The 14,706-nt window shown below is 40.5% G+C and overlaps 1 protein-coding gene across 11 annotated transcripts in view; it reads right to left on the bottom strand.

Annotated features, from left to right (window-relative positions):
- Window positions 1-14,706, bottom strand: part of VWA3B (von Willebrand factor A domain containing 3B) — a 174,552-nt gene that overhangs the window by 40,047 nt on the left and 119,799 nt on the right. For 10 of the 11 annotated variants that reach the window (XR_011490444.1, XR_011490440.1, XR_011490441.1 and 7 more), the window contains 2 exons: window positions 10,081-10,131; window positions 3,347-3,551 (listed from right to left, as the gene is read on the bottom strand). Coding sequence is in view for 1 of the 11 variants with exons in the window: in XM_070474633.1 (XP_070330734.1) it covers window positions 3,347-3,551; window positions 10,081-10,131 (256 nt within the window). In the remaining 10 variants the exon portion in view is untranslated. The remainder of the gene's footprint in view (window positions 1-3,346; window positions 3,552-10,080; window positions 10,132-14,706) is intronic. The other variant, XR_011490443.1, reaches the window with a different exon arrangement.

Below are 14,706 nucleotides of genomic sequence, written 5' to 3'. Positions count from 1 at the left end.
CAAAATTTTAGCAAACAGAATCCAGCAGCACATCAAAAAGCTCATACACCATGATCAAGCTCAGTTTATTCCAGGGATGCAAAGATTCTTCAGTATATGGAAATCAGTCAATGTGATACACCACATTAACAAATTGAAAGATAAAAACCATATGATAATCTCAATAGATGCAAAAAAAAGCCTTTGACTAAATTCAGCATCCATTTATGATTAAAACTCTTCAAAAAATGTGCATAGGAGGAACCTACCTCAACATAGTAAAGGCCATATATGATAAACCTACAGCAAACATTATTCTCAATGGTAAAAAGTTGAAAGCATCCCCACTAAGGTCAGGAACAAGACGAGGGTGTTCACTTTCACCATTTTTATTCAACATAGTTCTGGAAGTCCTAGCTACAGCAGACAAGAAAAAGAAATAAAAGGAATTCAGATCAGAAAAGAAGAAGTAAAGTTCTCACTGTCTGCAGATGACACGATACTGTACATAGAAAACCCTAAAGATAGTATCAGAAAACTACTAGAGCTAATCAGTGAATTTATCAAAGTTGCAGGATACAAAATCAATACACAGAAATCACTTGCATTTCTATATACTAACAATGAAAATACAGGAAGAAATTAAGGAATAAATCCCATTCACCATTGCAACAAAAAGAAATATCTAGGAATAAACTTACCTAAGGAGACAAAAGAACTGTACACAGAAAATTATAAGACACTAATGAAAGAAATCAAATGTGACATAAACAGATGGAGAGATATTCCATGTTCCTGGGTAGGGAGAATCAATATTGTGAAAATGACTACACTACCAAGTGCAATCTATAGGGTCAATGTGATCCCTATCCAATTACCAATGACATTTTTCACAGAACTAGAACAAAAATTTCACAATTCATATGAAAACACAAAAGACCCCGAATAGCCAAAGCAGTCTTGAGAAAGAATGGAGCTGGAGGAAACAAACTCCCTGACTTCAGATTATACTACAAAGCTACAGTCATCAAGACAGTATGGTACTGGAACAAAAAACAGAAATATAGATCAATGGAACAAGATAGAAAGCCCAGAAATAAACCCATGCACCTATGGGTACCTTATTTTTGACAAAGGAGGCAAGAATATACAATGGGGCATACAGCCTCTTCAATAAATGGTGCTGGGAAAACTGGACAGCTACATTTAAAAGAATGAAATTAGAACACTTCCTAATACCATACACAAAGATAAATTCACAATGAATTAAAGACCTAAATGCAAGACCAGAAACTATAAAACTCTTAGAGAAAAACATAGGCAGAACACTTGATTACATAAATCAAAGCAAGTTCTATGACCCACCTACTAGAGTAATGGAAATAAAAACAAAAGTAAACAAGTGGGACCTGATTAAAGTTAAAAGCTTTTGCACAGCAAAGGAAATTATAAATAAGGTGAAAACACTACCATCAGAATGGGAGAAAATAATAGCAAATGAAACAGCTGACAAAGGATTAATTGACAAAATATACAAGCAACTCATACAACTCAATACCAGAAAAACAAACAGCCCAATCAAAAAATGGGGAAAAGAGCTAAACACATTTCTCCAAAGACATACAGATGGCTAACAAACACATGAAAAGATGCTCAACATTGCTCATTATTAGAGATATGCAAATCAAAACTACAATGAGATATCACCTCACACCAGTCAGAATGGCCATCTTCAAAAACTTTACAAACAATAAATGCTGGAGAGGGTGTGGAGAAAAGGGAATTCTCTTGCACTGTCAGTGGGAATGTAAATTGATACAGCCACTATGGAAGACAGTATGGAGATTCCTTAAAAAACTAGGAATAAAACCATCACATGACCCAACAATCCCACTCCTAGGCATATACCCTGAGGAAACCAAAATTGAAAAAGACACATGTATCCATTGTTCACTGCAGCACTATTTACAACCAATGAATGGATAAAGAAGTTGTGGCACCTATACACAATGGAAGATTACTCATCCATAAAAAGGAACAACTTTGAGTCAGTTCTAATGAGGTGGATGAAACTAGAACCTATTACAGAGAGTGAAGTAAGTCAGAAAGAGAAAGATAAATATTGTATTTTAATGGATAGATAGAGAATCTAGAAAAATGGAACTGAAGAATTTATTCACAGGGCAGCAATGGAGAAACAGAGGAGAAGAGACTTATGGACATGGGGAGAGGGGAGGAAAGGGTGAGATGTAACATGGAAACTTATATAACCATGTGCAAAATAGATGGCCAAGGGGAATTTGCTGTATGGCTCAGGAAACTCAAACAGGGTCTCTGTGTCAACCTGGAGGGGTGGGACAGGGAGGAATATAGGAGGGGGGTTTAGGAGGGAGAGGATATATGTATACCTATGGCTGATTTATGATGAGGTTTGACAGAGAACAACAAAATTCTGTAAAGCAATTATCCTTCAATAAAAAATAAATTATTTTTTAAAAAAGGTAAATGATTCAGGACCTTCCTGGTGGTACAGTGGGTGGGAGTCTGCCTGCCAATGCAGGAGACACAGTCTCGATCCCTGGTCTGGGAAGACTCCACACATCACAGAGCAACTAAGACTGTCACCAGAACCACTGAAGCCCATGTGCTGCAACTACTGAAGCCCGAGCACCCGGGAGCCGCTCTGCAGCGAGAGAAGCCACCGCAGTGAGAAGTCCACGTACTGCAACAGGAGCCCCACTCGCCGCAGAGAAAGCCCATGCGGAGTAACAAAGACCGAGCGCCACCAAAAAAAATAAAGGAGTAAATGATCCAAAGTGGTAATAAATATTAAGGCTGCCAGATAATAAAACCTCTTTAGAAGGTCTGTTTTACCAGTAACAATAATTGCTAATACTTATGAAAGACTTTAAATACTAACTACTTTAAATGTTCATTTTCTCATAACAAGCCTGTTAATACTATTAATACTCTTATCTTACAGATTAAAAAAAAACCTAAGGTTTTACCATGTGCAAAACCTAAGGTTTAAAGAGAGTCACTGGCCAAGATCACATGGGGATTAGGTGGCAGATCTGAGACCAGATGCTGGTCTGGCTCATATCAAAGTCCAGGCTTTTAATCATGTGATACTTCTGCTTCGTTTTATTTTCCAGTTAAAACATGTATTATTTAAAAAATAAGGTCAGAGTAAAATCAAAGACCATTTCCTTTCTATTGAAAGAGGTCCTGAGACCTTCAGGGGGTTGGCTGTAACTCTTAGAAATCAGTGTGTTGAGAAGTGGAGGAGACGGATGGCCAACACAGAGATGTCAAGGGCTCGGAGCAGGAGGGAGGGAGCAAACACAGACCCCGCCATGGTACACACCTCTTCGAGTGCTTTGCTTACATAATTCTCCTTCTTGACAGCCTCTTGGAGCTCCATGGCCTGCTGTATGTACATTTTCCCAGCTAGGATTTCATTCTCCAGCATGGACAACTCCTTCAACGAAATGGGCCAGTTCAACCTTTCTAATGCCTCGTTCAAAGCTGCCTTGTTTTCTAAGTACTGCATTGGTTTGTTTGCATCTAACCTAGAGAAGGAAGAAGAAAGATAAACATAATGTGATCATAACAGAAAACATATGGAAAGATGGTTTTTCAGCCAACCCTCCCCTGAGAAACATCTGTCGGAGCAGATGTCAGGTGTCGACAGAATTGCAGCCACGCCTTCTTGTCCATCGGGGCGTTGGTAGTTTGCACAAGTTAGAAATAATCATCTGAGTCATGGGAGGCCTTTTTCCCCATTATTTAATTTGATTGATTTTTTAGAACTTTATTACACGAGTTTTTTTTTTCTTCAACAATTTTTTTTCAGCATGTTTGGAACCTATTCCTTTCTCCTTAGGTCTAACATTTGGCAGAATCAAAAGCAAGTTTCAAAGAGATTTCACACAGCTATGCCTAGCAGTGACTCTGGAAAACAAAGCAAACACTAAACCCAAATATTTGTCTCAGTGCAATAATTCTTCTATTAGCTCATTTTAGCTACCTTTATCTCCTGTCCTCTTGTAAGCCTAAATAGGCCTATACTTTCTGGCTTCACTGATTTGGTTCACAAAGAACAGAAGCCAAACTTTCTATCAGCTGATGAACAGGCTGCACGATTCCAGGGGAAGCTACTGCGGTGTGGAGGGCCCAAGTCCTAAATCCTATTTCCAGTCGCAGTTACTTCTGAGTCAGATATTCATGGAAGGGGGTAAAGAGAGGGCGATGGATAGATTGACTGAGGGAGATATGGGGAGAAGAACATTTCATAATTATCATTCTCTTATTGCTGAAGGTGTCACGTTTTTCCATTTTTTTTAAGATGCTGTGTGTTGGAAGAGCACACTGTAGGCCCAGTACAATCACAGGACCCAATCCACAGACAAACTTGTCTCCAGAAGACGGCAAAAATTCTTATTAAAAATCTAAATGGCAGTGATCTCAGGAAAATGGTAAAATGAGAAACCCCAGGCCTCATTCCCCCACAGAAATGCTGACAATAATATGTGGACAAACTGCCTTTGTGAGAATCCCAAGAAGCCAGTTAAAAGGTACCAGCTCCCCGGGAGTTCAAAGCCGAGAAGAGGGGGCACTGAGTGCGTATTAGGAGCGTCCGCTGCACTTTGCCTGGCCTAGTCCCTCCCCTTTCTTGGCACCTGCCGAGCAACTCAGAGGAAATGAAGTCCAGGCTTCTCCGAAAGAGAAGAGTGGAACATGTATGCAACATTTTGGCCTTCTGTGGGGCTGCTTAAGAGACTGGCTTTTGTCTCACTTGACTAAGAGTGCCAATAAAAATGGCAGCATACTTTGCATGGCAGGTTACTGGCAGGGGAGAGCAAAGGCAAGTTGCATGGCTGGTTACAGCACCAGAGATACTGCAGTACCAGAGAAAGACACCAGGGGGAGAAAAAGATCACCAGCTCCTGAGAAAAGACTGGGGCAAACCTCTTCAACTGGGAAATTACACATACACACCACCTCCACCACCACTCCTAGAGAAGAATTACCCCCAGAAAAGTTGTGAGAGGTTCCCAGAATCTCTAGTCAGAATGATTGGTGAAGGTCTTCCCCTATAAGAAGTCATCTATAAAGACTGGGACAAGTGTCTGCCTTTTCAAATGTCCAGATCTTGCCTAAAAGTACTAAGGAATAAAGAGAAACAGAGAAGAATGGCCTAATCAAAGGAATAAAATAAATCTCCAGAAATCTACACTAAAGAAAAAAGCTATGAATTACCTGATGGAATTGAAAATAGCTGTCTTAAAAATGCTCATTGAGCTCCAAGAGAATATAGACAACTAAATGGAATCAGGAAAATGATGAATGAACATATTAAGAATATCAACAAAGACACAGAAACTATAAAAAGAATCAAACAGAAATTCTGTATCTGAGGAATACAATAACTGAAAAATTCACTAGAGAGCTTCAAAAGGTGACTTAGTAAATCAGAAAAAAAAATCAGAAAATTATGACTATTTTAAGTCATAAATTGTTACAAGAGACAAAGAAGGACATTCAGTTCAGTTGCTCAGTCATGTTTGACTGAGCATGGACTACTGCAGCATGCCAGGCTTCCCTGTCCATCACCAACTCACGGAGCTCACTCAGACTTATCTCCATCGAGTCAGTGATGCCACCCAACCATCTCATCTTCTGTCATCCCCTTCTCCTCCCACCATCATGCTCCTCTTTCCCAGCATCAGGGTCTTTTCCAGTGAGTCAGTTCTTCCCATCAGGTGGCCAAAGTTTCAGTTTCAGTTTCAGCATCAGTCCTTCCAATGAATATTCAGGACTGATTTCCTTTAGGATGGACTGGTTTGATCTCCTTGCAGTCCAAGGGACTCTCAAGAATCTTCTCCAATACCACAGTTTAAAAGCATCAGTTCTTTGGTGCTCAACTTTCTTTATGGTCCAACTCTCACATCCATACATGACTACCGGAAAAACCATAGCTTTGACTAGACAGACCTTTGTAGGCAAAATAATGGCTGCTTTTTAATATGCTGTCTAGGCTGATCATAGCTTTTCTTCCAAGGAGTAAGCGTCTTTTAATTTCATGGCTGCAGTCACCATCTACAGTGATTTTGGAGCCCCCCAAAATAAAGTCTCTCACTGTTTCCACTGTCTCCCATCTATTTCCCATGAGGTGATGGGACCAGATGCCATGATCTTAGTTTTCTGAATGTTGAGTTTTAAGCCACCTTTCCACTCTCCTCTTTCAATTTCATGAAGAGGTTCTTTAGTTCTTCTTCACTTTCTAATACAAGGGTGGTATCATCTGCATATCTGAGGTTATTGGTATTTCTCCCAGCAATCTTGATTCCAACTGTGCTTCATTTGGCCTGGCATTTCACATGATGTATTCTGCATATAAGTTAAATAAGCAGGGTGACAATATACAGCTTTGATGTACTCCTTTCCTGATTTGGAACCAGTCTGTTGTTCCATGTCCAGTTCTAATTGTTGCTTCCTGACCTGCATACAGATTTTTCAGGAGGCAGCTCAGGAGGTCTGGTATTCCCATCTCTTTAAAAATTTTCCACACTTTGTTGTGATCCATATGGTCAAAGGTTTTGGCATAGTCAATAAAGCAGAATTTGATGTTTTCTGGAACTCTCTCTCTTTTTCAATGATCCACTGGATGTTGACAATTTGATCTCTGGTTCCTCCGCCTTTTCTAAATCCAGCTTGAACATCTGGAAGTTCATGGTTCACTACTGTTGAAGGCTGGGTTGGAGAATTTTGAGCATTACTTTACTAGCGTGTGAGATGAGTGCAATTGTGTGGTAGTTTACACATTCTTTGGCATTGCCTTTCTTTGAGATTGGAGTGAAAACTAACCTTTTCCAGTCCTGTGGCCACCGCTGAGTTTTCCAAATTTGCTGGCATATTGAGTGCAGCACTTTCACAGTATCATCTTTCAGGATTTGAAGTCGCTTAACTGGAATTTCATCACCTCCACTGGTTTTGTTCGTAGTGATGCTTCCTAAGGCCCACTTGACTTTGCATATAAGAAGGACATTATATAATGGTAAAAAGGGTCCATCCACAAGGAAGATATGACAGTCACAAATATGCACCTAATTTCACAGCTCCCAAATATAGAAGCAAACATTAATAGAATTGAAGGGAGAAACTGAAACACTGTAACAGAAGATTTCAATTTCCATTTTCAATAATGGATACAACCACCAAACAGAAGACCAACAAAGAAACAGAGGACTTGAAAAACATGATAGATTAATTAGACCAAACAGACATACATAGAACACACTACCAACCAATAGCAGAATATGTATTCTTCCTAAGTGCACATGGAACATTCTCTTCAGGATAAACCACATGTAAAAGCACAAGTCCTAAAAGTTTTAAGATTAAATCATATAAAATATATTCTCCAATCACAGTGTAATAAAACTAGAAATCAAATATGTGGAAATTAAATAATACGCTCTTAAACAGCCAATGGGCCAAAGAAGAAATCATAAGGGAGACTGTAAACTATCTTGAGATATTTTAAAATAAGAATGAAGTGAAGTGAGGTGGTCACTCAGTCGCGTCCGACTCTTTGTGACCCCATGGACTGTTGGCCTATCAGGCTCCTCCGTCCGTGGGATTTTCCAGGCAAGAGTGCTGGAGTGGATATGCCTTTTCCTTCTCCAGGGGATCTTCCCAATCCAGGGATTGAACCCAGGTCTCCTGTATTGCAGGCAGACACTTTACCGTCTGAGCCACCAGGGAAGCCCATAAAATAAGAATACAACATATTAAAATGTCTAAGATATAGCAAAAGCAGTCCTAAGAGGGAAATCTATATTGCTAAATACTTACATTAAAAAAGAGAAAATATCTCAAATCAACAACTTAACTTTACACTTCAAGGAACTGGGAAAATGAAGAATAAACTCAAAGTTAGCAGAAGGAAAGAAATAATAAAGATGAGAGCAGAAATAAGTGAAATAGAACAGTAGGAAAAAAATCTATGAAACTAAGAGTTAGTTTCTGGAAAGAGCAGCAAAACTGACAAATACTTATTAGCTAGATGAAGAAGAAAAAGGAGAAAACTCAAATAACTGGAATCAGAAAGGAAAGAGGGAACATTACAACTGTTATCAGAGAAATAAGAAAGATATTTTATAAAAGACTACCATGATCTATTATACACCAACAAAGTGGATAACCTAGAAGAAATGGACAAATTTCTATAAAAATATAACCAACTAAGACTGAATCAGAAAGAAATAAAAAATCTGAACAGATTTGTAACTCGTAAGGAGATTGAATCAGCAAACAATTTCCAACAAATATGAGCTCAGTACTATATGGCTACCATGGAGAAAACTACCAAACATTTAAAGAAGAATTAACACCAATCCTCCTCAAATAATTTCAAATATTGAAGAGGAGGGAACATGTTGAAACTCATTCTATGATGCCAGCATCACCCTGATACCAAAGCCAGACAAAGATACTACAAGATGAGAAAACTACAGCCCAATATTGCTTTTGAACATTGATTCAATACTAGCAAACAGAATTCAACAACACATTAAAAAATAAGACTTATTTCTAGAATGCAATATGTAAAAATCAATCAATATAATAAATCACAGTAACAGAATGAAGGAAAAAAATGACTTGATCATCTCAATGGATACAGCAAAATTATGATGAATTCAACACTCTTTCATGATTAAAAATGAAAACACTCAATAAACTAGGATTAGGAGGAAACTACCTCAATACAGGACTTCCCCAGTGGCTCAGAGGTAAATAATCTGCCTGCAATGCAGGAGACACAGGTTCAGTCCCTGAGTTGGGAAGACCCCTTGGAGAAGGGCAAGGCAACCCACTCCAGTATTCTTGCCAGGAAAATCCTGTGGACAGAGGAGCCTAGCAGGCTAAGGTCCATGGGATTTCAAAGAGTCGGACATGACTGGAGAACTGAGCAGAAGCACAAGCACTGTAACATAGTAAAGGTGTCATAACTTACTCAACATCATGCTTTAGATGACGTCATGAAAGACAGTGGAGTGGAAAAATCAAGGAACGGGTCTTTTCACCAAAACAACTATTTGATAGAATTAACTATTTTGGAACTCAAGAATGTAGTTGAATACTTGCATAGCATTCAGAAGAATGCTTGATGCACAGAGAGGCTGACATGTAGGGAAATCTCTGTCAGGTCACTGACTGACCACAGGGATAACAAAACAATACTTTAGTGAACACACATGATAAAGAATACAGTCTGCAAAATAGCGTGGAAGGCATTGAACAGACAACTGCAGCCTTCATCAAGCAACAACAGCAATTTCTGGGGAGGGTAGAGAATCTGATTTCCTGAGTTACTGTTACAATGTCCAAAATGTTCAGTTCTCAACAAAAAATTACAAAGAATACCAAGAAACATGGATGCATACAGCCCATTCACAAGAGAAAAAAGCAACAGACACATAAAGTTCAGATACTGGATTTGGCAGACAAAGACTTAAAATAATTTTCTTAAAAGCCAATCCTCAAATTCACATTGAACTTCAAGGGGCCACAAATAACCAGAACAGTTTTGAAACAGAAGAACAAAGTTGGGAGACTTTCAAAACTCACTATAGCCTGCTAGGCTTTTCTGTCCATGGAATTCTACAGGCGGGAATCCTGCACTGGGTTGCCATTCTCCAGGGGATCTTCCCAACCCAGGGATCGAACCCAGGTCTCTTGCACTGCAGGCAGATTCTTTACCATCTGAGCCATCAGGGAAGCCCAGAAAGCAGACTGGAAGTTACTGAAGTGGGAGAGAGGAATGGGGAAGGGGTACTTAACAGGTACAAGGTATTTTCTGAGATGATAGAGAAGTTTTGAAACTAAAGGAACATGTGGCTTGCGCAACATTAAAAAAAATTTTTTTTTAATTTTACTATTACAATCTTTACAATTTTGTGAACTAACTGTGAATAACTTAAGTATTACTGAGTAGCACATTTAAAAACAGTTAAAAGAAACTGTTAACTGTAGGTTATATGAATTTCACCAAAATTAAAGAGCAATTTTAAAGATGAAAAGGAACTGGCTTACTTTTTTTTTTCCTCTGGAGATAATGCTCGCCAAACAATTTTATTCAAGCGCCTGTTTTAAAAAAATCAACAATAATTATTTAATAGCAATACTTTACTTCAGAAGAAAAGACTGACCCCAGGCAGGGAGAGCCCAAGCCACGCACCACCGTAGGACCACACCATTGCCACTTGCTCGGAGATTGGATGTGAGGGTCTCCCTCCTTCGGCATCACTGCAGAAGCTTTATGACTTTGTGGCAATCACACTAAATGTGAAAGGAGGGCATAGTTCTCAGCTCCATTAGGTAAAACCCAGGCTGAGAAAAGGCAGCAAACAAACTGGTCCTCATTAACTCTGCATGAAGATATTTTTAAATATCTTATTTTCATCTTAAGGAAAAATACAAGTGTGCCCTTAGCCTGCCTTCTGAGGACATTTTTCTGTCTGGATTTGCAGAACAAAAAAGGGTTAATAGGGTCATAAATAAGAGAACTGGGATACACGTTAGAGATCAACCAGTCTGACCTCCTTATTTTCCAAATGTGGCTGCTGAGGGGGGAGAATGATGAAGCACCTTGCTCATCCAGCATGGAGAGCTGGGGCTGAGACTAAGCTCACTGAACATGTTAGAAAGATTCTGGCAATCTTTCCAGAAAGATTCTGGAAAGGAGGAAGTTGGAGCCAGTGCTTTCAATTGGGTAGTTATAGCTCCTTTTCTTGTTACTAATCAGCGGTGCTTTTTCAGAGTTTCCAGCCCTGTTTTGTTACTGCTAAATCATCACCTAAACCAGGTTTCCTGGAGCACCAGGCACAGAACACTGGCTCCATGGGTTGTGAGCTGGTGTCCCATGAAACAGAAAAGTCTCAATAAGATGGACAGGGAGAATACTGCCACTCCCCAGGAGGCACGCTTCTAATCCTTGGGCCCAGTGTCTGTGGCACAGGGCTCTGGGAGCATACTTTGGGTGGTGTTATCTTGCCCTGATCATCCATCATGAGCTTGAGGAGGTCATGGAAAGGGGGTCTAGTGTGGTGGTGAAAAGCACAGACTCTGGAGCCACTGGGCCCAAAGCTCAGTGTTCCCCTCTTATTATCCAGTAGGCTTTGGGCCAGTAGCCAACTTTTCTGTAGAATGTGGATAATAACAGTAGCTCCCTCCCAGTGCTGCAGTGCAGATTTAATAAGCAAGTGTATGCATCGTACACAGAACTGTGTCTGACACAGGTAAACACTCTGTAAGTGACAGAAAGAGCCAGGAAGCAGGAACAAGCCAGCTCTGCTCTGCCCCGTCTCCTTGGATACTTTTGGTTCTTTGTGGCCTCTTCAGAAGGGCTTCCCTGGTGGCTCAGGCCGTAAGGAACCTGCCTGCAGGGCAGGAGGCCGGTTTTGACCCCTGGGTCAGGAAGATCCCAGTAGGGAATGGCAACCCACTTAGGGATTCTTGCCTGGAAAATGCCAAGGACAGGGGAACCTGGTGGGCTACAGTCCATAGGGTCACAAGAAATTGGCTTTCTTTAAAAAATTTTTTTTAAATTTATTTGGCTGCCCTGGGTCTTAGTTGCGGCACGCCAGGGCTTTCCTGGTGGCTCAGATAGTAAAGAACTCTTCTGCAATGAGGGAGACCTGGGTCCAATCCCTGAGTTGGGAAGATCCTCTGGAGAAGGAAATGGCAACCCACTCCAGTCAGTATTCTTGCCTGGAGAATTCCCATGGACAGAGGAGCCTGGGGTTGCAAAGAGTCGGACACAATTGAGCGACTAAGCACATAATAGGATCTTTAATCTTCATTGTGGCATGCAGGATCTTTTTTGGTTGCGGATTGTGGGATCTAGTTCCCTGAGGGATCGAACCTGGGCTGCCTGCATTGGGAGTGTGGAGTCTTAGCCACTGGACGATCAGGGAAGTCCCAATTTTCTTTAATTATGTGGTTGATTAAACAATGACGAGGGCTTCTAAAGCTTGTGTGCATTTATGGAAAATAAAAAACTATTTAAAATATTTAAAAATGTAAACCTTGAAAGTGGAGGCAATGGAAGAGAGAGGCTGGGAGTGTAGACAGGGCTTGGCAGAGACACTGGTCTGGGTTCAGATCTCAGAGGCTCTGCTTTACTGCTGTGTGATCCTATTACATAACTTAAAAAATATTCATTTATTTGTCTGTGTCAGGCTTTATTTGCAGCACTTGAACTCTCTAGTTGTGGCATGAAAGGCTCAGTAGCTGGCACTAAAGCACTCAGGCTTAGTTACTCCGTGGCATGTGGGATCTTAGTTCCCCAACCTGGGATCGAACCTGCAACCCCTGCATTGCAAGGCAGATTCATAACCACTGGACCACCAGGGAAATCCCTGTTACATAACTTTTGAAAACTGCTTTCTTACCAATAAGACAAGGATAACACCACTTACTCCTGGCATTGAGGGGATTAAATGAGCAGTATGTATAAAGTGATCAGAAATAACTAAGGCTCATTCCTTCCAGGTTCTGAAGAAGAGGGAGACTTAGAAATTCAGGAATGGTTGGTGAATGTGGGTCCAATTAGCTATGACATGTCTCTAATTTTATTTTTTAAATGAAAAAAAAAAAAGCTTACCACAGTGCCTGTCATGTACTAAGTGTTCAAAGGTTAGTGTTTTTATTTATTACTATTTTGGCCATGCTGCATGCAGGTGGGATTTTAGTCCCCCACCAGGCATTGAGTCCGCAACCCCTGCATTGGAAGTGAGAAGTCCTAACCACTGGACTGCCAGGGAAGTCCCCCGTCTCTAATTTTAATTTATTTCTTCAGAAAATATTTTCCTATGAGGGTATTTTCATAACCCCTATTATTCCTCCATTTGCCATCTTCACTGAGCTATTTCAAAGCACACAGAAAAAGCAAGCAGGCATGAATTGAGGGCAGTGGAGAGTATATGAATCCTGGCTCCACTGGTGTGGAAGGCAGCCACAGGAAAGCCTTTAAAAGTGTGGGATGTGGGCCGTCCAGGATACTGGGGTTTGATAAACCACAATCTTCCTCTGTTTTTAGGAGTCAAACTTGATCTCAGGTTCACCATGAACACAGCTGCAGAAAAATCACCTGAGAATTTAGCCAGCACTGATATCCTCAGAGCTTATGTGCAGACACACAAAGTCAAAACTGCTCCTGCAATTCTTAAAATACTAAAACACAAGGACTCCTATACCTGGGAATTAGGTGTGACCAAAATAGCAAGTGTGTGTAACTACTTTGACCAAAGGACTGTGAGCTTCCAACTTACTTGGTCATCCCCAACCATACGCTTAGAGTTATATCTGGCTTACCTGTGGTGGGAAACTCCTTAGAAATGTTTCATTGGGGATGAGATGGGGATAAATAAGTTTCACTAACTACTTTTCATAGTCTGCATAGCTTTAGAAAGACGGGGCAAGATGGAAAAGGCAATTGACATTTATACCAGCAAACAAATACTATTAAACACAAAAGATCAGAAGCTTTGTTCTATATAATATGAATGTTAATATTATTAAAAACAATATTAAATAAATAATTCATTTAAAATAAACATCAAATTAATGATACCAAATAATACACATTCAATCAATATTAATCATATTAAAGTTAATGCTAATAATATTTACTATTTTATTATTTTAATAACAATATGGTATAATATTCCTCTGAGGGTATGAAAGGCTTTTCTAGATTCATTATTGGAAGTAAGAACTGGGACAGAGCACTACTAGGTCTGTATTTTGGTTTTGCCATGAATGAAGGACTCTCTTCTGCCTGGGAATGGAGGGTCTCTGTCCTTCTGGAAATTCTCAGGAAAGGATCATCTCAGTGGAAAGAACTATTTGACTCTTCCATCCCGTGTATTTATGGTTATTTTAGTGTCAGCAGATTCAGGGAATGAAAGAGGGAAGTAATTAACATTAGTCGCTCTTTATGTATATAATTTACATAACCTTCAAACCGCCCTGTGAACCAGATCTTTGCAAATAAGGAATCTGAAGCTCACAAGTGTCACATGACCTGTCAAGCAACTGTCAGAGCCAAGAATGAAACCCCTGAGCTGTCTGACCTCAAAGCCCCAGCTTGTGGCCTGTAGCAGGCTTTCACAGACCAGGTAGTCACAGGACTCAAATATTTGAATGAGTCAAGCAAATTAAATTACAATATAAATGATATCATTATATTTTATATAACTGAACTAGATGAATTTCAATAATTAAACCTGAATTAGATCAAATTCAAACTAAATTCCAACAGTCAAAATATATATAGTGACACCTGCTAGGAAGAGGAGATGACGGGGAAAGCCAGCAGCCCAGAGTCTGCCCTTGGGGGGCTGACATCCTCGCAGGGGAGAGGCAGGCTTGTGTTGGAGCTGGGAGTACTCCCAAGCACCACAGTCAGAGAGGCCGCTGGAGAGTCGCTGGGGAAGGGCCTCTGGTAGGGGGTGGCCACTGGTGCTGAGGCAAGAAGGGACGAGAGAGGACAGCTGGGTGGGTGGGCAGGAGAGTGGCTTGGAGGCAAGGGAAGGCCTGCCTGGTGCAGAGGAAGAGGCAGAGAAGAGGACCAGACAGAGCAAAGTCTCTGGCCCAGCAGGGAGGGTGACCCTTGGGTGATTTCAGCCTGCCCTGGAGGGAAATGAAGGGCCCACA

Source organism: Odocoileus virginianus, chromosome 2, assembly GCF_023699985.2.
Source record: "Odocoileus virginianus isolate 20LAN1187 ecotype Illinois chromosome 2, Ovbor_1.2, whole genome shotgun sequence".
Taxonomy (NCBI): Eukaryota; Metazoa; Chordata; class Mammalia; order Artiodactyla; family Cervidae; genus Odocoileus; species Odocoileus virginianus.
The sequence above is the reverse complement of the archived record's forward strand: the minus strand, read 5'-3'. Positions and strand labels throughout refer to the sequence as shown.